The sequence below is a fragment of the Cottoperca gobio genome, chromosome 7 (assembly GCF_900634415.1).
Source record: "Cottoperca gobio chromosome 7, fCotGob3.1, whole genome shotgun sequence".
NCBI classification, from domain to species: Eukaryota; Metazoa; Chordata; class Actinopteri; order Perciformes; family Bovichtidae; genus Cottoperca; species Cottoperca gobio.
Genome location: NC_041361.1, coordinates 16352616 through 16368986, shown reverse-complemented (window position 1 = coordinate 16368986; position 16371 = coordinate 16352616). Strand labels below are relative to the sequence as shown.

General features: G+C 40.2%; 1 protein-coding gene across 3 annotated transcripts in view; it reads right to left on the bottom strand.

The window, feature by feature from the left end:
- Positions 1–16371, bottom strand: part of nphp4 (nephronophthisis 4) — a 163686-nt gene that overhangs the window by 70801 nt on the left and 76514 nt on the right. For all 3 annotated transcript variants that reach the window (XR_003832558.1, XM_029436186.1, XM_029436187.1), the window contains 2 exons: positions 897–1115; positions 267–390 (listed from right to left, as the gene is read on the bottom strand). Coding sequence is in view for 2 of the 3 variants with exons in the window: in XM_029436186.1 (XP_029292046.1) it covers positions 267–390; positions 897–1115 (343 nt within the window). In the remaining variant the exon portion in view is untranslated. The remainder of the gene's footprint in view (positions 1–266; positions 391–896; positions 1116–16371) is intronic.

Below are 16371 nucleotides of genomic sequence, written 5' to 3'. Positions count from 1 at the left end.
GCGTCATATGCAGAGGACAGGTTAGCTTGGTGCTTGTTGCTTTGAACTTTGGCTGATTACACCTGGGTGATTCGCACAAAACAATTTGCAGACCTCACTTTCTGGTCCAATAAACAGGAAAGAGAAACAGGTAGGTTCTCAGTAGGGTCCTATTTTACGCCGTGAGCAGTAAAGAGCCTCTCACCTTATTCTTGGAGGGTATATTAGCCTTTCCAAGTAATTAATGTATGTGCTTAAAAAGTCATTATGGATTACATGATATTTACCCTGGGAAGGTGATGAAGGTGATCTTCTCTGACGTGACACTTCCTCCTGCTTCGTCCTCAGAGATGCCTTTGGGCTGGATGGCTTCTTTTCCAGACTAGACGACAGCCGAAACGTTATGATATCCTTTACCCCGTGAGAGAAGAAAGTTTCACACATTCCAGTAACACAAAAAAACCCCTGTTTGAACAGTTAGGGAGGGACGTACACAACTGGAATTAATTAGATAGCAGAGGAAGAAGGAGATATGTGATGGTGACGTGTAGTTATTGTCAAATATCTGAGCCGTGTGAAAATTCACAGCTAAGGTGCGAACAGTGAATTCATCATACAATGACGACTTTTGCACCCTTTGAAATGTCAGTAAAAAGATGTGACTTTCAGAAAAGTGTGCTGTAAAGTGTGATGATGATTTACAGTGCAGAGCTTCAGTAGACGATGTAATCCCTGCTGTATTAGGGCCGATAAAGACAACTTCTCCACTTAATGTCAAAGAATAATTTAATTAATGTGAAATAAGTTTGTCTTCAGGGAAACATCTGTGAGAGTGCTGAAAACAACACCGTGTCTCAACACCTTTTAGTGCATTCTTTACATTTTGTTCCTTCGACAAAGACATGCTACTGTGTTACCTGAGCTGTGCCTGGAGCGGAGAGTGGTGCAGGGCTCTGAGTTTTGGCAGACATCCCTGTGCTGTAGACCATGACTCCGTGAGGGTTTGCCTTTGCACCTCCTTGCAGAACAAGCTGTATTTCTTCCCCTTTCCAGTCAGCCGGCTCCTGGAAGGGGAACCAAATCCCCCAACGAAGGCACTGCAAGAAGGCCGCTCGGGATGTGGAGGTGGCAGACAGCTGTGTGACCGAAAAAGACACAAGCTTAGAGGACATTCAGACGCTGACATGATTATAAAAGTTGATTAACCTCTTCCTAACTCCACGGAGCAATATAAAAGTCTATGGTATATGTTTTCTGCTTTCAGATCTGGCCTGCAATTAGTGGGATGGATTATAGATTGAAAAGAACATTTGCTTTAACGGTTCAATGCGTAAAATATGCCAGAATTTGAAACAATGAACCAACATTATCAACAGAGTGTGAAGAGGTAACAGTGTTGACGTCATGCGTGTTGTGTTGCAGAGACATCCACTGAAATTAGCATGCTAACATGCACATTTTGCTAATTTCTTTGGAACAAAATTAATTTATGGATCACTAGTGGAAAACTGAATTATGCTGCAGGGTGGGTTTGAGAAGTTTCCATGGATGTATGACATACTTTTCTTTCAGTGACTCTGCATCTTTAATGGATTTCATTTAAAGCGCTGTCAAAGCAAACTACTAACTTTTCAGTGCCACCTTTCAAGCTTACAAAGAGTGAGTATTTGATATTCAAAAGATACATACATAGATTCATATAGAGACAGGCATGGTGCCATTCAGCATCAGGGCTTCTGATGACAGCAGTTTAGTCGGTAGCTACAGCATTTCTACGGTTAGGTCAGACATTTTACATATAAGTGCAAATAATTTATATATCACTGGTGTGCAACTTGAAATAATCAATTACAGCATTTGCCATATTGCTGTAACTAAATCACTAAGTACTTAATTAGTAATTAATCAAGTGAATCATTAAGGAAGCTGTATGAACATTTACTACAATGCTTTGAAACTAATGCACTGCATTGGGTTTGTACATTCCCACCGCTGACAGGTCTATATGGTCAATGCATTAGGGACATAAATATGAGGTCACACGTACAGTTAAGGAGCGTTTTGTTGTGTTTGAACATGATTTACAATCAGTCCCATTGCACCTCTACTCCAGGAAGAATAAAAAAGCATTTTATTTTAAATCATCCACAGGGGACTCAGAGGTTTCGCTGAATCGATTAATAAGCTGGTCAGCCTCAGACAATTGTAATCAATCATAGATGCGACAGTATAGAATACACAACAAGCCCGCTGGTCCACATCGTTTCAACACAGAGTGGAGCATATAATGGTTCACTCAATGATTACAATTCCCTTGAGCACATTGTTTTTTATCATGTAAAACCATAATCCAAATCTATAGTGCATCGTTCATGTGAATAACATCTTTATTCTAAATGTCATGCGGTGGCCATAGGGTGGTATTATGGAAAACAGGAACATCCTGTAGTATCCTTGAAGCAGATTGAGCCAACAGAGATCTTTAAGTGCAGTTAAAGTCAGTAATTTAACTTCTGTATGTAAAAACATTATGCCCCGTTTGATCTAAATGTGGCCCACCCCAAAACTGTGCAACTATTTTGTGTTTATTTTATTTATTTTATTAAACTGAACAGGCAATTTGAGGGATTTTCCAAGTCTAATATTATTCCTATTAATGTAGGTGACAAGCACGTCATTTTACTTTTCCATATGTATTATGGAGAGATGTTGAATGTATGCAGCACTAAAGTGGAACTGTTGACACATTTGAGCAGTTGCGCTCCGGGTTGTTTTAGGGGGGGAATCTCCGCCCCCTCCTCAGAAGCAATCTGGATGAAGAGCTGAATGCTCCGTGTCTTCATTGCTGCTGCACTCTATCTGTATTTTACACAATCATTTATTGTTGCTGTGGTACCAACTTTGTGGACCCGTAACATAAACATTCTTTTCAAAGATTTCTTTGGGGAGAATGTTCACCTTTCTTTGACAGATGACAGCGTCGAGGCAGACAGGAAATGTGGGGGGGGGGGGGGGGGGGTGTCGACCGAAGCAACCGAGTACCAAGTAGTATTGAAACTTCTCCAGTCAAACGATTCCTACGTTTGATCCTTTTTAAACCAGATCTAGAAAAAACAACCATTTGTATTGCTCGTTCTTCGATGTATTGCTCCTTGTGAATAGCCCACGACCACAGCGGATATAACCCATCCAGTTTGTTTGTTGAGTCGAGTGTGGTATAAATAAATATTTTAATAATTTGAACAATTTTTAAGTATATATTTGTGTGAAAATGAGAGCTGGAAGGAGGAGGAGCGGTAGCATTTTATGCAACTGAATGCTTCCATTCCCATGATAGTGGAGAATGAAGTAGGAAAAAAAGGTATCAAATCGAGTGCTCTATTGGTATTACTGTATTACTTTAAGGGTACTGGTATTGGTACTGGCATCGCAATAAAATAAACAATAATAACGATTCTAAACTAATTAAAATAATTGTTCACATCCTGTGTCTGACTCGTGTTTGTACACTGCACGAAATGTCATTGAAACGCAGTACTTGATGTTCTGTCCAGGTATGGGATGGCAGCAATACTATGAGTAAAGAGGAGTAGAGCCTGTTGCCCCCAAATTCACAGCGGACTTAAAACTCTCAATTCTGTTCCTCTGAATTACCGTGGCCAGAACAAAATGGTCTTCACCAGACTAATTAATATCAAAAATTCAATTGACAGAAACAGATTTCCAGTAAGCTCCACAAGGGTTTTTCTTTATTGATTCATTTATTCTATTTCTTCCTGACCCCACAGCTCTACTGTATATGCCCACAGAAACTGTACAGTTTGTAGTGATATTCACCTGCTGTTGTATCAGTTCCCCGGAGACAAACTGGAGTGGTGTATACATGGAACAACTGTAGGAAAGACTACATCGGTGATACAACAAGGACCTTGGACAGTCGACTGAATGAACACAGCAAACAGACGACATCTGTCTGTGAACACAAGATCTAAACCACAGTATCCACTGGCAAGAGGTCAAAGTCTTTGACCAGCTGTTTGCAATATGCTTATGGACTCATTCACAGCTGAGTCTAGTACCATCCAATCATATTCATGCATATTCATATTGCGCAGGATAATATCACCTTCAAAATATCGTTACTCTAATGATCAGAGTATGTAGAATTTACGTTTTGTTTTTTTGGTCTCTCAAAGCTCTGATTCATCGAGAGCTTCCTCAAACAGCAGATACGTTCCCGCTGGAAACAGTACTACTTTCCCAATTTTGTTTGTTTGAATCAAAAATGTATATTTATTGATCTTGAGTCAGTATGGCTTTAGGAAAAAATCGATCTTCAGCTTTAGCATTAATGAAAATAAGGGAAGAAATTACAACAGCAATAGAAAATATGAAATATATTATTGTCAATGAAAACTGATCAAATATTAATTAAAATATGTATCAGTGGACGTTACTGGTCTGACAGTGACATACCACTTTCAAGCGGCACCTGTTGTTAGGAAACGGTATATGCCACTTTTCGATGTCGGTGTCACTCCATAAAACAACGTCAGGCTCCTTCTACAGTCATTAATTATTGACACGGCTACAAGAAGTCCTTGTCAGGTAAACAAAAGCACTTAAGTTTAGGCTATTGAACAAACAACCAAAGCTGTCTTTGTTTTTCTGGTGAGGACTGTTTCAAAATGTCAGGTGATTTTGCAAAATAACCTTGCGGTCTGGTTAGCTTTCTAACAAAGCCCAAAGTCAAGTGTTCGGAGAGGTTAATTGAGCTGACATTTTACGCACCACAACTAATGCAAAAGTGTATTTCAGCGGGGACTAAAGGTGTAAAAGGTCGTGTCAGCCCCCTGTTTTACAGTAGACAACCAGAATATTCGCTTTTTGAAAGATGAAATTAACACTTTCTTTAGTCCTTGGTATGCTGTTAGCCTTGTCCACTGGATAAAATGGAGATATCAGGAGAGTCATATACTGTATTACTGTTGCCTGTGCAACCTGGTCCTATCACTAAATGTCTGTTATGTACATCTAAGGAGACCAAGACTAAGGATGCAGATCAATACTCCATTCCTCTCAAGAGAGAGTTGGTTTCAGACAATCATTTTCCCAAGTAGCACAGACATTAACAGCTATTTATTCGAATTCTAACTCCTGAAATATATGGCAACCATAAAACAGATAGCAGCATTATTCACCCCTTGAGGCAGTGCCTGTTTTTCCATCTCATGGGGTTGAATTAATAAGATGCTCTATATGAAACATTCAATCAAACAAGTCTATTGTCAAAGTGATGATTTTGTAAAAATGATGCAACTAGAGAAAGATCATTTTATGGCACAGAGTAGCCAATAAAAGATTGTGAGACAATTTATCTGATGTGTCTCTTCTTTTTGTTTTCAAGCACTCTCTGTCTCTAACATGTCTGTGTTCGCACAGAGAACGAGGGAAAGAGCAAAATGAGTGTCTAGCACATGCCCCAACACTCACTCCTTGTATTATTCAATGAATATATTCGGTTGCAGGGATGATTTGGGAGCAGAAATGCCAGCTGAGAGAATGAGGGAGACAAAGGAGCAATCAAGGGCCTCTTCCACAGGGACGCCTAAAGCCTAGGAAAGAGCTTTTATCTGTCCGACACTCAATGCTTATCACACACTTTCAGTCTTCCAATCATAGGAAACTGAGAACGACTATGTTTGAAATTGCTGTGAGTAACTGCGAGTGAGGATAAAAAGGAAAAGAAAAACACCCATCAAAACTTAACATGTTTCCCCACAACTATGCATCTCCCCGTGTGAAGTGAACATCCACGATGAGATCAAACGCATAATAGCTTATTAATGGTCAAAATGGAGGATCTTTCAAAAAAACAAAAAAAACAAAACTTTCTGGAATTCTGTGATCACAACAATGGCATTAAAACATGCACATCACAGACAAAGAATTCCCTTTTAGACGTAAAGCTGGTGGAGACATCAATCACAATCGTGATTTCAGTGCAGTGGGTTTTAAAGTGCTTGGAAACAGTGTGATCTACATATGAACTGCATAAAGCAACGGCAGCTTAGGCTGGCAAACAATAGGGTTTAAGGAATCTCAAAGAGATTCTTTAGTTGTGGTTTGCGTAAACAAACAGGGATAATAGCTTTATTCAAAGCTTGGCAGAATATTCATATTATGCATGTAATCCCTGTACACAATCAGCATTCACAGCATTCAGAGGCATACGCGAGCTTAAGAACAACAATATACCGTTTCTTGATTATATGACAGCGGAGATCATTGTTACATCCACGTGCGAGTTGAGGTGGTTTAATGGAATTGTGGGAAGGACACAGTGCTGTAGGAGGTAGTTAGCTGATGTATGCATGTGTTGAAGGCCTCCAGTGAGAACAAAGTTGCCTGGAGGATCAAACATATCGACTCTTTCTGAGCACCACAGTAACTCAGTGAGGCTTAATCAATTGCAAAGCCTGCTGGTGACAGCAAAGAGACATCAAATCAATGACATTATATTTCAGTGGAAATAGAGTATGAATTCTTGCACTTGCACTGTTTTGGGCAGGAAACATTAGAATTAATCAGGGAATTTGCCGTTTGAATTAAAAGTTGCTTTTACAAGTGCTCACTGAGGCACCGGTCATTATGTTGGCCAAGGCAGAATGATCAATAGCCAATTTGGCCCAAGTGTGAATACACTGTTAATTTGAGTGTTTAAAGGCTATGTTTAAAATAAGAGCCATTAACTTTCAGAGCAACCAAGCACTTGTTTCAATAGTGCACTTGGGAGAAAAAATAGAAGCAGTAGCCAAAGGCAAAAACAAGGTAGCAGCAAAGTTTTTCATAAAGTTGTACTCAAAACAATAACAGGCGATGTCACTGCACACATAATTGCTCCAACTGGCAAAGTGTTTTCTAAGGGATGAATCCATCAACCTTGTTTAGAAGTGTAAAATGTATAATGCTGCAGCATCTCACGACAAAAAAAAAAAGAAAGAAAGGTGCCTCTGTTTCAAACATACTACGGGGTGGAAGCAAAAAATCTCATGTCTGTAACCTGGAGCAAGAAAAGTAATCATCAAACTTTTTTGGGGACACCATGGAGAGGGATTTTTTTTTTTTTAATTATCAGAAGGTGACAGACGGCGAGTTTTGCACATCAAAGACAGCTGAAACTCCATTTCCCGGCAGACGAGAAGAACTGGAAGCAGAGAAACAACCAGTCGAATTCGGTTCCACTTACTAACTCAAAAAAGGTATGAAAGGCCTCTTCTTATAAATAAAAAGTAAAAACAGCAGTTATGTCAAATAAGCCAAGTTTGTGATAAACTGAGATAAAACCGTTGGCAGGAACATAGTTTTGGAGAAGCTCAAATAAAACGGCATGGTTATCAGCGACTCGGGGCTTTCTACAATACAGCAAGAATTAATCCTAAATTAGGGGGATGTGAGCGCTGATGGGAGACGAAGTCTGACAGTTATTACTATTACCTCAGTCTGTTGGGCTGTTCAAGTCATTATTTCAGCCAAGACCCTGTGACAGGCACCGGCCCACAGCTCCCTCTACTTATTCTCCGCAATGAGATGCCCCGGAGGAAGTGAGGGAACATGCACCGAGATCATTAACTTAAGAGCACTAAACCACTCACATTTCATCCATCGGCACAAGTCATCCAAATGGACCCAGCAGGGTTCTCTATTCAGTTCGCCACGGCCAAATAGGGCTTGTGAAAAATTGCACTCTGTCTAAGATTTAGCCTTTATTGATGGTAAAACTTCAAAGAGATGTTCATGAAAGGCATCTTTACTGCTCAAGCCAATTTGCTGTAAATGTAATCACTTTGCATCTGTAGCTGGTAGCTCGTCTATTAAAAACGTAAGGTTGTACATAGCTATGATGGTTAAACCGCACATGTTATTAACAAATCATTGGGGCCTAGCGGTGGGTGAGCCTCCGCCCATGACATACTTAAGTACGACAACAGATGATGAAGTTAGTGTAACTATTAACAAAGTGAAGTCTTCTACACGTACACTAGACCCCGTTCCTACCAAAACAGTTTAAAACCAGCTTCCAGTGCCTCTCACACGAAACAGGAATAATCAACACGTATCTGAATACTAACAATATATTAGATACAGCAATCAACCGTAGCACTGAAACAGATTTATTAGAAGGAAGTAAACCACGTGAGACTTTTGACTGCCCTCTTAGTTAGATTTCAGTGCTGCATTCGATACTATTGATCAGTGCATTTTGAATCACTCAACTAGATTAATGGGCAGGTCACTCTGGCACAGCGCTCAACTGGTGTTGCTCGTACTTGTCAAATAGAAATTGTTAGGCGTCGTGTCACGGACATTTGACATTGAATATGGTGTTCCTCAAGGAAGTATTCTAGGTCCTACAGATTTTTTATTACAAGCCGATTAGATTATTGCAACTCTCTTTTTACTGGTGTTTTTAATTGACACAGGATGAATTGTAATAACTTGGTGATCCCTTAATGTTTCCTCTTGGACCATCATCAGGTCCAAATTACAATCTGCCCAATACTTTGGTTTGTGACCAAAAGAACTGCAAAGCCAAAGACTTTCCCATCAGCCTGATGCGTACTTAGCATGCTAACACACTAAAGTAAGATCTAAGAACATGGTATGCAATACCTGCTAACCTTGTTAACATGACAACCACTACCATTTTTCCATTTCTTCGCAAGTAATCGCTAAATTGGACCCTTACAATGTATCCACTTTATAATTAGCTTTTCTTTGAGTGAGCATTACCAGCATGACTAGAACATTGTAGTCTTATTTGCATTTTGCATGTAGAGAAAGGTACCACAAACTAAAAGACAGATTTACCTTCAGATATACACATTATTAAAGAATCAGCATCGGTAGCTTCCTTAATTAACATAACAGGGATGCATTCTCAGATAAAGATAATGATAATGTGAAAGATGACAAATCACTTGCTGAGAGTAAATTATATTTGGTGCACATGCAAGATTAGGTGCACATTGTACAGCACCAACATAACAAATATGTCAACATGATATCTATCCACACAGTCTGAAATTAATCTTGGTTATTTCCATCTGCACTGCATGAGTACTATAAAATATCACAGCTCTTTTAGACTTGAAGTTTGCAGTATTTATGTGGTCTTCACACACACACAATCTGACTTGACATTTTCATATATTAAGCAGCATCTATGTACCCGAGCCATGTTTGGCTCAACCAATTTAAGAGATTATATTATATATTATATTGTCGAAGAAAAATAATAAGAAAGACGAGTTACTGTGGGAAGTAATACACATTCCTCTACATAAATATATAAAAGGTATACAAGAATGTGATATTAAAGGCCTAAACCTAATGTTCAGGTATATTGCCTACCGATTTGAAATGAGAACTGTTAAATCACACCATTTTCCTGGGATAAAGTGGATGCTGGAGAGCAAACAGGACTGCTGCGTTACCAACAGGCAAATGACAGAACTCTAATGACTCGGGGCACAGGCAGGAGAACAAGTACACAGTGTTTCAGTCAAGTGCCTTTGTTGAGTTTCTCACAGTGCAGCATGAGGAAAGCATTACCACCAGGACTGAGATGCTGACATTTCTTCACTGTTCACATCCAACAATTGAATATTGTATCTGTATTATCTGTAATTTGCTATGTATAAACAGTGGACGGCGAGAACAGAACATTTCCGCAGCTGCTCTGGACTCAAACGGTCCCAAAATGCCACTGACCACTTTATAAAACTGCTGATTTAAAATGAAAATCATTCAAGTCTGAGCTGCAACTTCTCTATATTTGAAGCAGCGCCTCAGTCTGAGGTGGCCATCGACATGGCAACTATTAGATGTGCAAACATCATCGCCCCTGCCTCTTTGCCTGCCAGGGCGATGCATCCGTCTGGAGAAGGATAGCACTGCTGGCAGGCACTGACAGGGTAAGACTCACTCTGGGCCTATCGCAGGGGGAGATTGATGCACTTCTCAGTGGGGGTAGAGCTGACATTTATTTTAATTAGGCGGGCAAAATATTGTCTCTGTGGCATGTAGCCTCCAATGCCTTAGCTTCTTATTGGGAAAAAGGAAAAGGGGCCTTCAGGGAGGAATGACCTCCGGAATAGACCACAAATCAGCTAAATATATCACGTCCAAATCCTCATGGCATTACTGTGCTTGTGATGTTTGATTAACATTTAATTAACATTTGTATGACATTTCAGATCTGAAGCAAAAACAAACATAACTGGTTTCTTTGATGATGAGGTCCACTCCCGTGGGAGGACTATGTCATGTAATGTAGCCTAAGTAGTCAAGGAAACTAGGACCAGGGAAAGGGTTCATAGGGTGAGGGGACAGTATCATTGTAAAGAGGGTATTTAAAGAGCATGTGATTGGGATGAGATGAGATGCTTTTTATTCAGCAAACATCATTAAAAGCCTGCAGGGGCTCACAAGAACCGTACAAATGCACACACAAAGCTGCAAACAGCCACTTAAGGAAGTCACAGGAAAAACCCACACCAATCCATACAGCATGTACCTGTCGGTGAGCCAATTAAAATCCAAACACGAGTCTCTGTGGCCCAGAGGAGAAGCAATACACCAACACCTTTAATAAACCCAGCCGCAAGCCAAGTCACTGCTTTCTGCACCACATAATGTTAATCTTCCATCCCCTGGCAGTGACATGTGAGACGTAGAAAGGAATAAATAGATAATTAAGAGATATATTTGTTGTATATCACAACTAATGGAGGGATTGTCTAACATATCCTTAACCACAATCATCATGTCACCATCCAAAAGGCATTTAATGGAAGCTACACCATCTCAATACTTAAGGCTCTGTCACACATATCCGCATGACAGAAACGTATGCCGGCGCATACGAAATATCGGCAATACGTTGATATAAATTAAGGGTAAGTTGTGATCGTTCGAAGGACGCAGACGATACGCCGAACAAGCCAGACATTCGGCCCTGTCACACACTTCCGTGTGGGATGATGGGTTGATGTATTCATCAAGACGTCCTGTGAAGAGGTGAGGATGAGCTACTCACAGGGACCCTATATACTATATTCAAACCCCAATAAGTATACGCAATATTTTTGTATACGTTATGCATTCGTCTGATACATTTTATATAAGTAAGTGATGCTCTATCAATAGGTTTGACATGCGTATCTGATCCGATCCGATGAAAAGTTGGACGTATTTGGACTCTGGGTGGGAGAGCCATAAAAGCCAAATATTTTTAAATGTATTTCCTTGAGAGCCATATATTTAATCAAATTGAGTTTGAAGTATATCACGTCTCCGAGTACTAAAAGCGCTATCAGTGTTTTCCCTAACATTGTCTGGCCGTTTTTGGAAGCAAAGGGAAACACACCACAGATCTCTGGGACGATGTGAGCTGGACTGTTTGTGTGACACAACGAAGCATCTCACTGTTAAACCTGCAGCTTCAGGGCCGTGTGATCACGGACATGTGTGATGCAGTGACAGCGTTCCAAGCCGAGCTGCCTGTGGGAGACTCTGATGCAGAAGGAAACTTTGGTCACTACGTGTTTCCAAACCCTGACAAACCATCTCCACCGCTGTGTTCCCGACCACGCATTCTGCTGATCAACTGAGCGCATTTGCCGACTTTGCAGCTCAGAAATTAAAATTGAACTGCTCAGCAATCCGTTTGCAGTTGACGTGGAAACAGCACCTGTGAACTTCCAAATGGAGCTGATTGACCTCCAGTGTAACGACACACTCAAGGCAAAGTATGACTCTGTGGGCGCTGCAGTTTCCAAGCTTCACCCCCGAAACGATGCCTTCATTTTGGCCCTCTCTGTGAGTTTGACACCCCTGGACTACTGCTTGCTTTGCACAGTTTCCCCTCAGCTGTTTCGCGAAGGGCAGGGCTCCACACACACACACACACACACACACACACACACACACACAGCTAAATGTTTTACTTGAAGTACTTTACAGTATAATTATTTATTACTTGTTAATCATGTTAAAAAATGTCAGCTCAAAATTGTCTGCGAGCCATATCGCGTCATCAAAAGAGCCATAGGTTCCCGACCACTGACCCCATCACCCACTCATCGATTCGACTCATCAACTTTCACCGGTCGTAAAAGGTACAGAGACAAGACTGCAACTCTGTCAAACACTGTCTGAAACAGCTTAGTGAATAATTGTGGGCACATGTTGATGAATGAGTAAAAATGGAACCACATCCTAGCATGAACAAATAAGGGCACGTCAAATAACATTTAGAATAGCAATTACAACTAAATACGACTCATATGATAAGCTCAACATATTGTACATTTCCACAGCACCAATGTATCAAGACAACTACCAAGTCCTAGCTCACTCACCACTCTGCTTCTTTGAGTTTTGACTATGCTGTTTTCACTGACTAATTAATTCCACACAATCACAACTCACAAACTGTCTCTTTAAGTAAGGCCTCCCACTCGGAAGTTGAGTTAAGGCAATATCTGAAAACGTACGGAAAATGACAAAGTAAGCTTCATCCATAAAATGTTATGTGACGTGCACATACAACTTAGTGACATTTGTAGGATCCAGAAGAAAGAAGCCTTTATTTCCAGATTCACCACAGCTAAGAACAAAAGCTAACAGTGGTAAATCCTCATTTAGGTATGTGGATGAGTCAAGGCTATGAAGGAAATAAAACGGTCATTACAAAAATATTACATTTGAGATTGTATTTGTATAATTTTCATATTTCCAAAATATTGTGGTGTAAGAACCCAGTGATTTGCTTGATATCAGATGGTGCATTGCATGCATCAAGTCCTTGTTGACTAAAATTCTTTTGAGCACTGATGCAGTATTTTGCCACATGCCTGACCTTGTTGTGTGATATTTGTACTAGGATGTTCTTCAGTGGTGGCAACGCTCTGTTCAGTCACACTTCGGAATATGTGAAAATGCTTTAAAATGTCTCCATGAGTTCTGTATCCACTGCACTCATCAGTCTCAGTTATTTGGAAATTATTCTCTGCCGCCCCTCTGACAGCTGACAGATGTTTTTTCAAATCAAACCCCAGACAGAAAATAAGACGACATTCACAAATGCTGCCCAATGTGTTCCGTAGGCAACCACCACAACAAACATCTTCGGCTTACTGAGGACCGAGTTTTCTTAGAGCTGGAACGTTGCTTTATATAGAATATGAGAAATGGGCGTGCTGCCAAATTCAATCCTGCGTCTGTATATATCCAGATGAGAGTTCAACAAAGGGCAAAACAGTGAGTATGTTTAAAGGTCATGCATTAATGGTTACACTCTCTCAGACGCTCAGTAATCGACTGTGCCACTCAACAAGCCTAGTCAGGGTCAAAGGTGACACAACATGAAAACATGACGCTGGTGAGACATTCATTACTGGTTGTAGCTTTGGCCCAGTTACTCAAACAGAGAACCCTTTTCAGAACATAAAACGTATCACAACTGTCAACATCCTTTCTCACAGCTCGCTAGAGAGACTCGCCAATTACTGTTCCGAGGATATGATTCGGGTCTGACAGTGTCTAAGAAGCGTAACAGTGGTTAGTGAGAGGATGACACACAAGTATCTCCTCTATGCATGTCCCTCCGTTCCCCTTTTGTCTCTATGTCTATCTGCTTTGCTTCCATCCTTCTGAAGTCTGTGACCTAAGAGCAGTCACTCATTCTCCGTGTCAGTGTTTTGGATGACTGCAGCTGTCACGCCTTCTGACAAATTGTTTCCTGGCAAAAGGACAAAGCCGTGCGGGCCAGCGGCGCCACATGCTTTCACTTTCCCTGGACCGGCCCCACCATTAGCGATGAGCAACTGCTTGTCAGCTGAAGAAGGCGGACGACAATAACGCCCATCGTCTTGTATTAAGCCGCATGCAACTGTTATATTGCTCAACTGATGAGCAGTGCTAACCGTAGTTGAAGAGAGGCTGTGATTGGCAGGCGGGAGCAGGCCAGAGACGCCTCAGATAAAGTAACGGCTGGGCTAAATTAGTGCTGACAGACCACAATTAGGAGAGCTGTCGTCGCCTCGCGTCAGTTGTCAGTGACCCAAGTATTCTCACAGTGAGTAAATCATGTACTGTTGAAGGTGTGGATAAATGAATGCGTGATGCATACTATGATGGGCACCATTTATTTTGTACTTGTGTGAGGTGCACCATAGTGTTCGTTAAATCCCTTAAATTGATAGACTGAACCATCAGTGTTTGTATAAGTTAAACTGCAATATAATATTATCATATGCAATTAATACCATGTTTCAGACCACCAATCAATAAAGTATATAAACAAGCAATTACAGTGATACAATGGCAGGAGATTCAGGGAATGAAGGCTACCATCATCTAAATATTTTGGGGCAGTGAACAGAGTAACTAATTTCAACTCTCGAACATACTTTCACCGCGCCTTTTTTCCTTCTCCCCTAGTGATGTGGAAAAGAGTGGCTGGAGTGGACCTGGCAGGACAGAGTTCCCATGTGTGCAGCCCATCAAGGCATAAGCACTGAGAGGGATGCTGGGTAATACGATGAGGGAGGAAATAGAGACAGAGAAGGAAATAGCAAAGCCAGCACGAAGACAGGAAATGGACATTTGACTGGAAGAAAAGTTGATTATTTGAAGTTTCTTTGACCCCAGACCACCTCTGAGAACAGCCTATCAGTCAAATTCCCAGCTCCTCTTCTCTCCCCGGCCTCCTTAATTTAAATTGTTATCTCCATCCCTCTGACTGCAGCTAAGGAGCATGAAAGAAGTCTCTGAGAGAGAGACGGTATGCAGCACGGAGAGACAAGAAGGAAAGAGCAACCCAATAATAACTAAAATCAAAAAATACCAAAGAGGACAAATGACGACACAGCATGGTTTTCTTTCTTCATCACCAAAAGCAATGAGGGCAACTTTGTAAAAGGAGGCCACTTATTTCGTCTTACAGTGAGAATCAGACTGGCTTTTCAACACAGCGAGGATGAGACATGTAGGCAGTCTCAGAGTGCATAGTGATTGCCTCTGGATTGCAGCGGTTATGTTTTAGAAGAGAAGGGATTTCAACAAAGTTGTTTTACTCGTTTCACCCACCTTAGCCCCCTGAAAATACATCAAACAACATAATTATTTTCAATGAGGGGAAAGAACAACAGTAAGGGTGACTACATGTGTCTGCCCTCCACCCATCCAAGCACAGTTCTATAGCAGAGGATGCTCCCTCATGTTGCACTACACAGCGCCATCTAGTGGTAATACGTACAGTCAGAGGCAGAGCAACATGGGAAATAATAGAAAACAGGTTTAGTATTCCATTGAAAAGGACTCTCAATGAGAGCATCAAGGTGTCACTCAGGGGTGAATCCACACACATAAACATACAATTAGAAAGTGTTTCAGGCATTTCTTTTTTGCTCATTGCCATCACAACAAAGCCAATTGTATTATTATTAAATCCTAGAAGGTTATTCTGAGGGGAACGACACCAAGCAGTCTATTTTATTACATATGTAATGTTATGTTCTACATCGTTCCTACTCTACTACATTCAATTACATTATCCTATAGTTCAATAATATATTTATTTAATTTTACTTTACATGTTTGTATTTATTATTTCATTGCTTCCACTTCAAATCATTTCAGCAAAACTTCAATGACTTTTCAACACTTTCTATTTTAAATGCTATTATTTACTTCCTTCAGTTCTTCTGTTTAATTTGCCACTTCAACTTATTTCAGTGCTTAAAACTGAGGTACAACTTAATATTATTTAATATCTTTAATTTTAGCTTTTAGAGCTATACAAAGCCATGCAAAAACTCATAACACTCAACATGTTAAGACATTAAAAGAATATCAATGTAAATTTCCTAAGCTTTTTCTCTTTTCTTTTTGATTATTTCTTTTCATTATGAAGTGTATTCTACTCCATTATAATATCACTCGTATTGTATTTTATACTATTAAACTGTGTAAATACAGGCACAAATGTATACTAAATTATGTAAATCTTCTCAAGAAAAAGAGAAAACGTTCTGGTAAAAGTCTAATTTTTATACATACATTATTGTACATTAAGACACACAAGCCATGTTTATGTTCACTGGTTTAGGATATTGTACTGCACATAGCTTTCTAAATTTGATTCCCTACACTTAGTTTACTCCCTAATTGTTGTATCGGTCATTTATGGTGAAATTCTACTTATTTTTGTCCTTTACTCTGCAGAACCTATTCTGTATCTGTATCTGTTTTAATGCCCACTATATAGTCAATAAAGTCTTAGCATTTCTTATCTTAAATACCATTATTCCACAAAAGAATGCA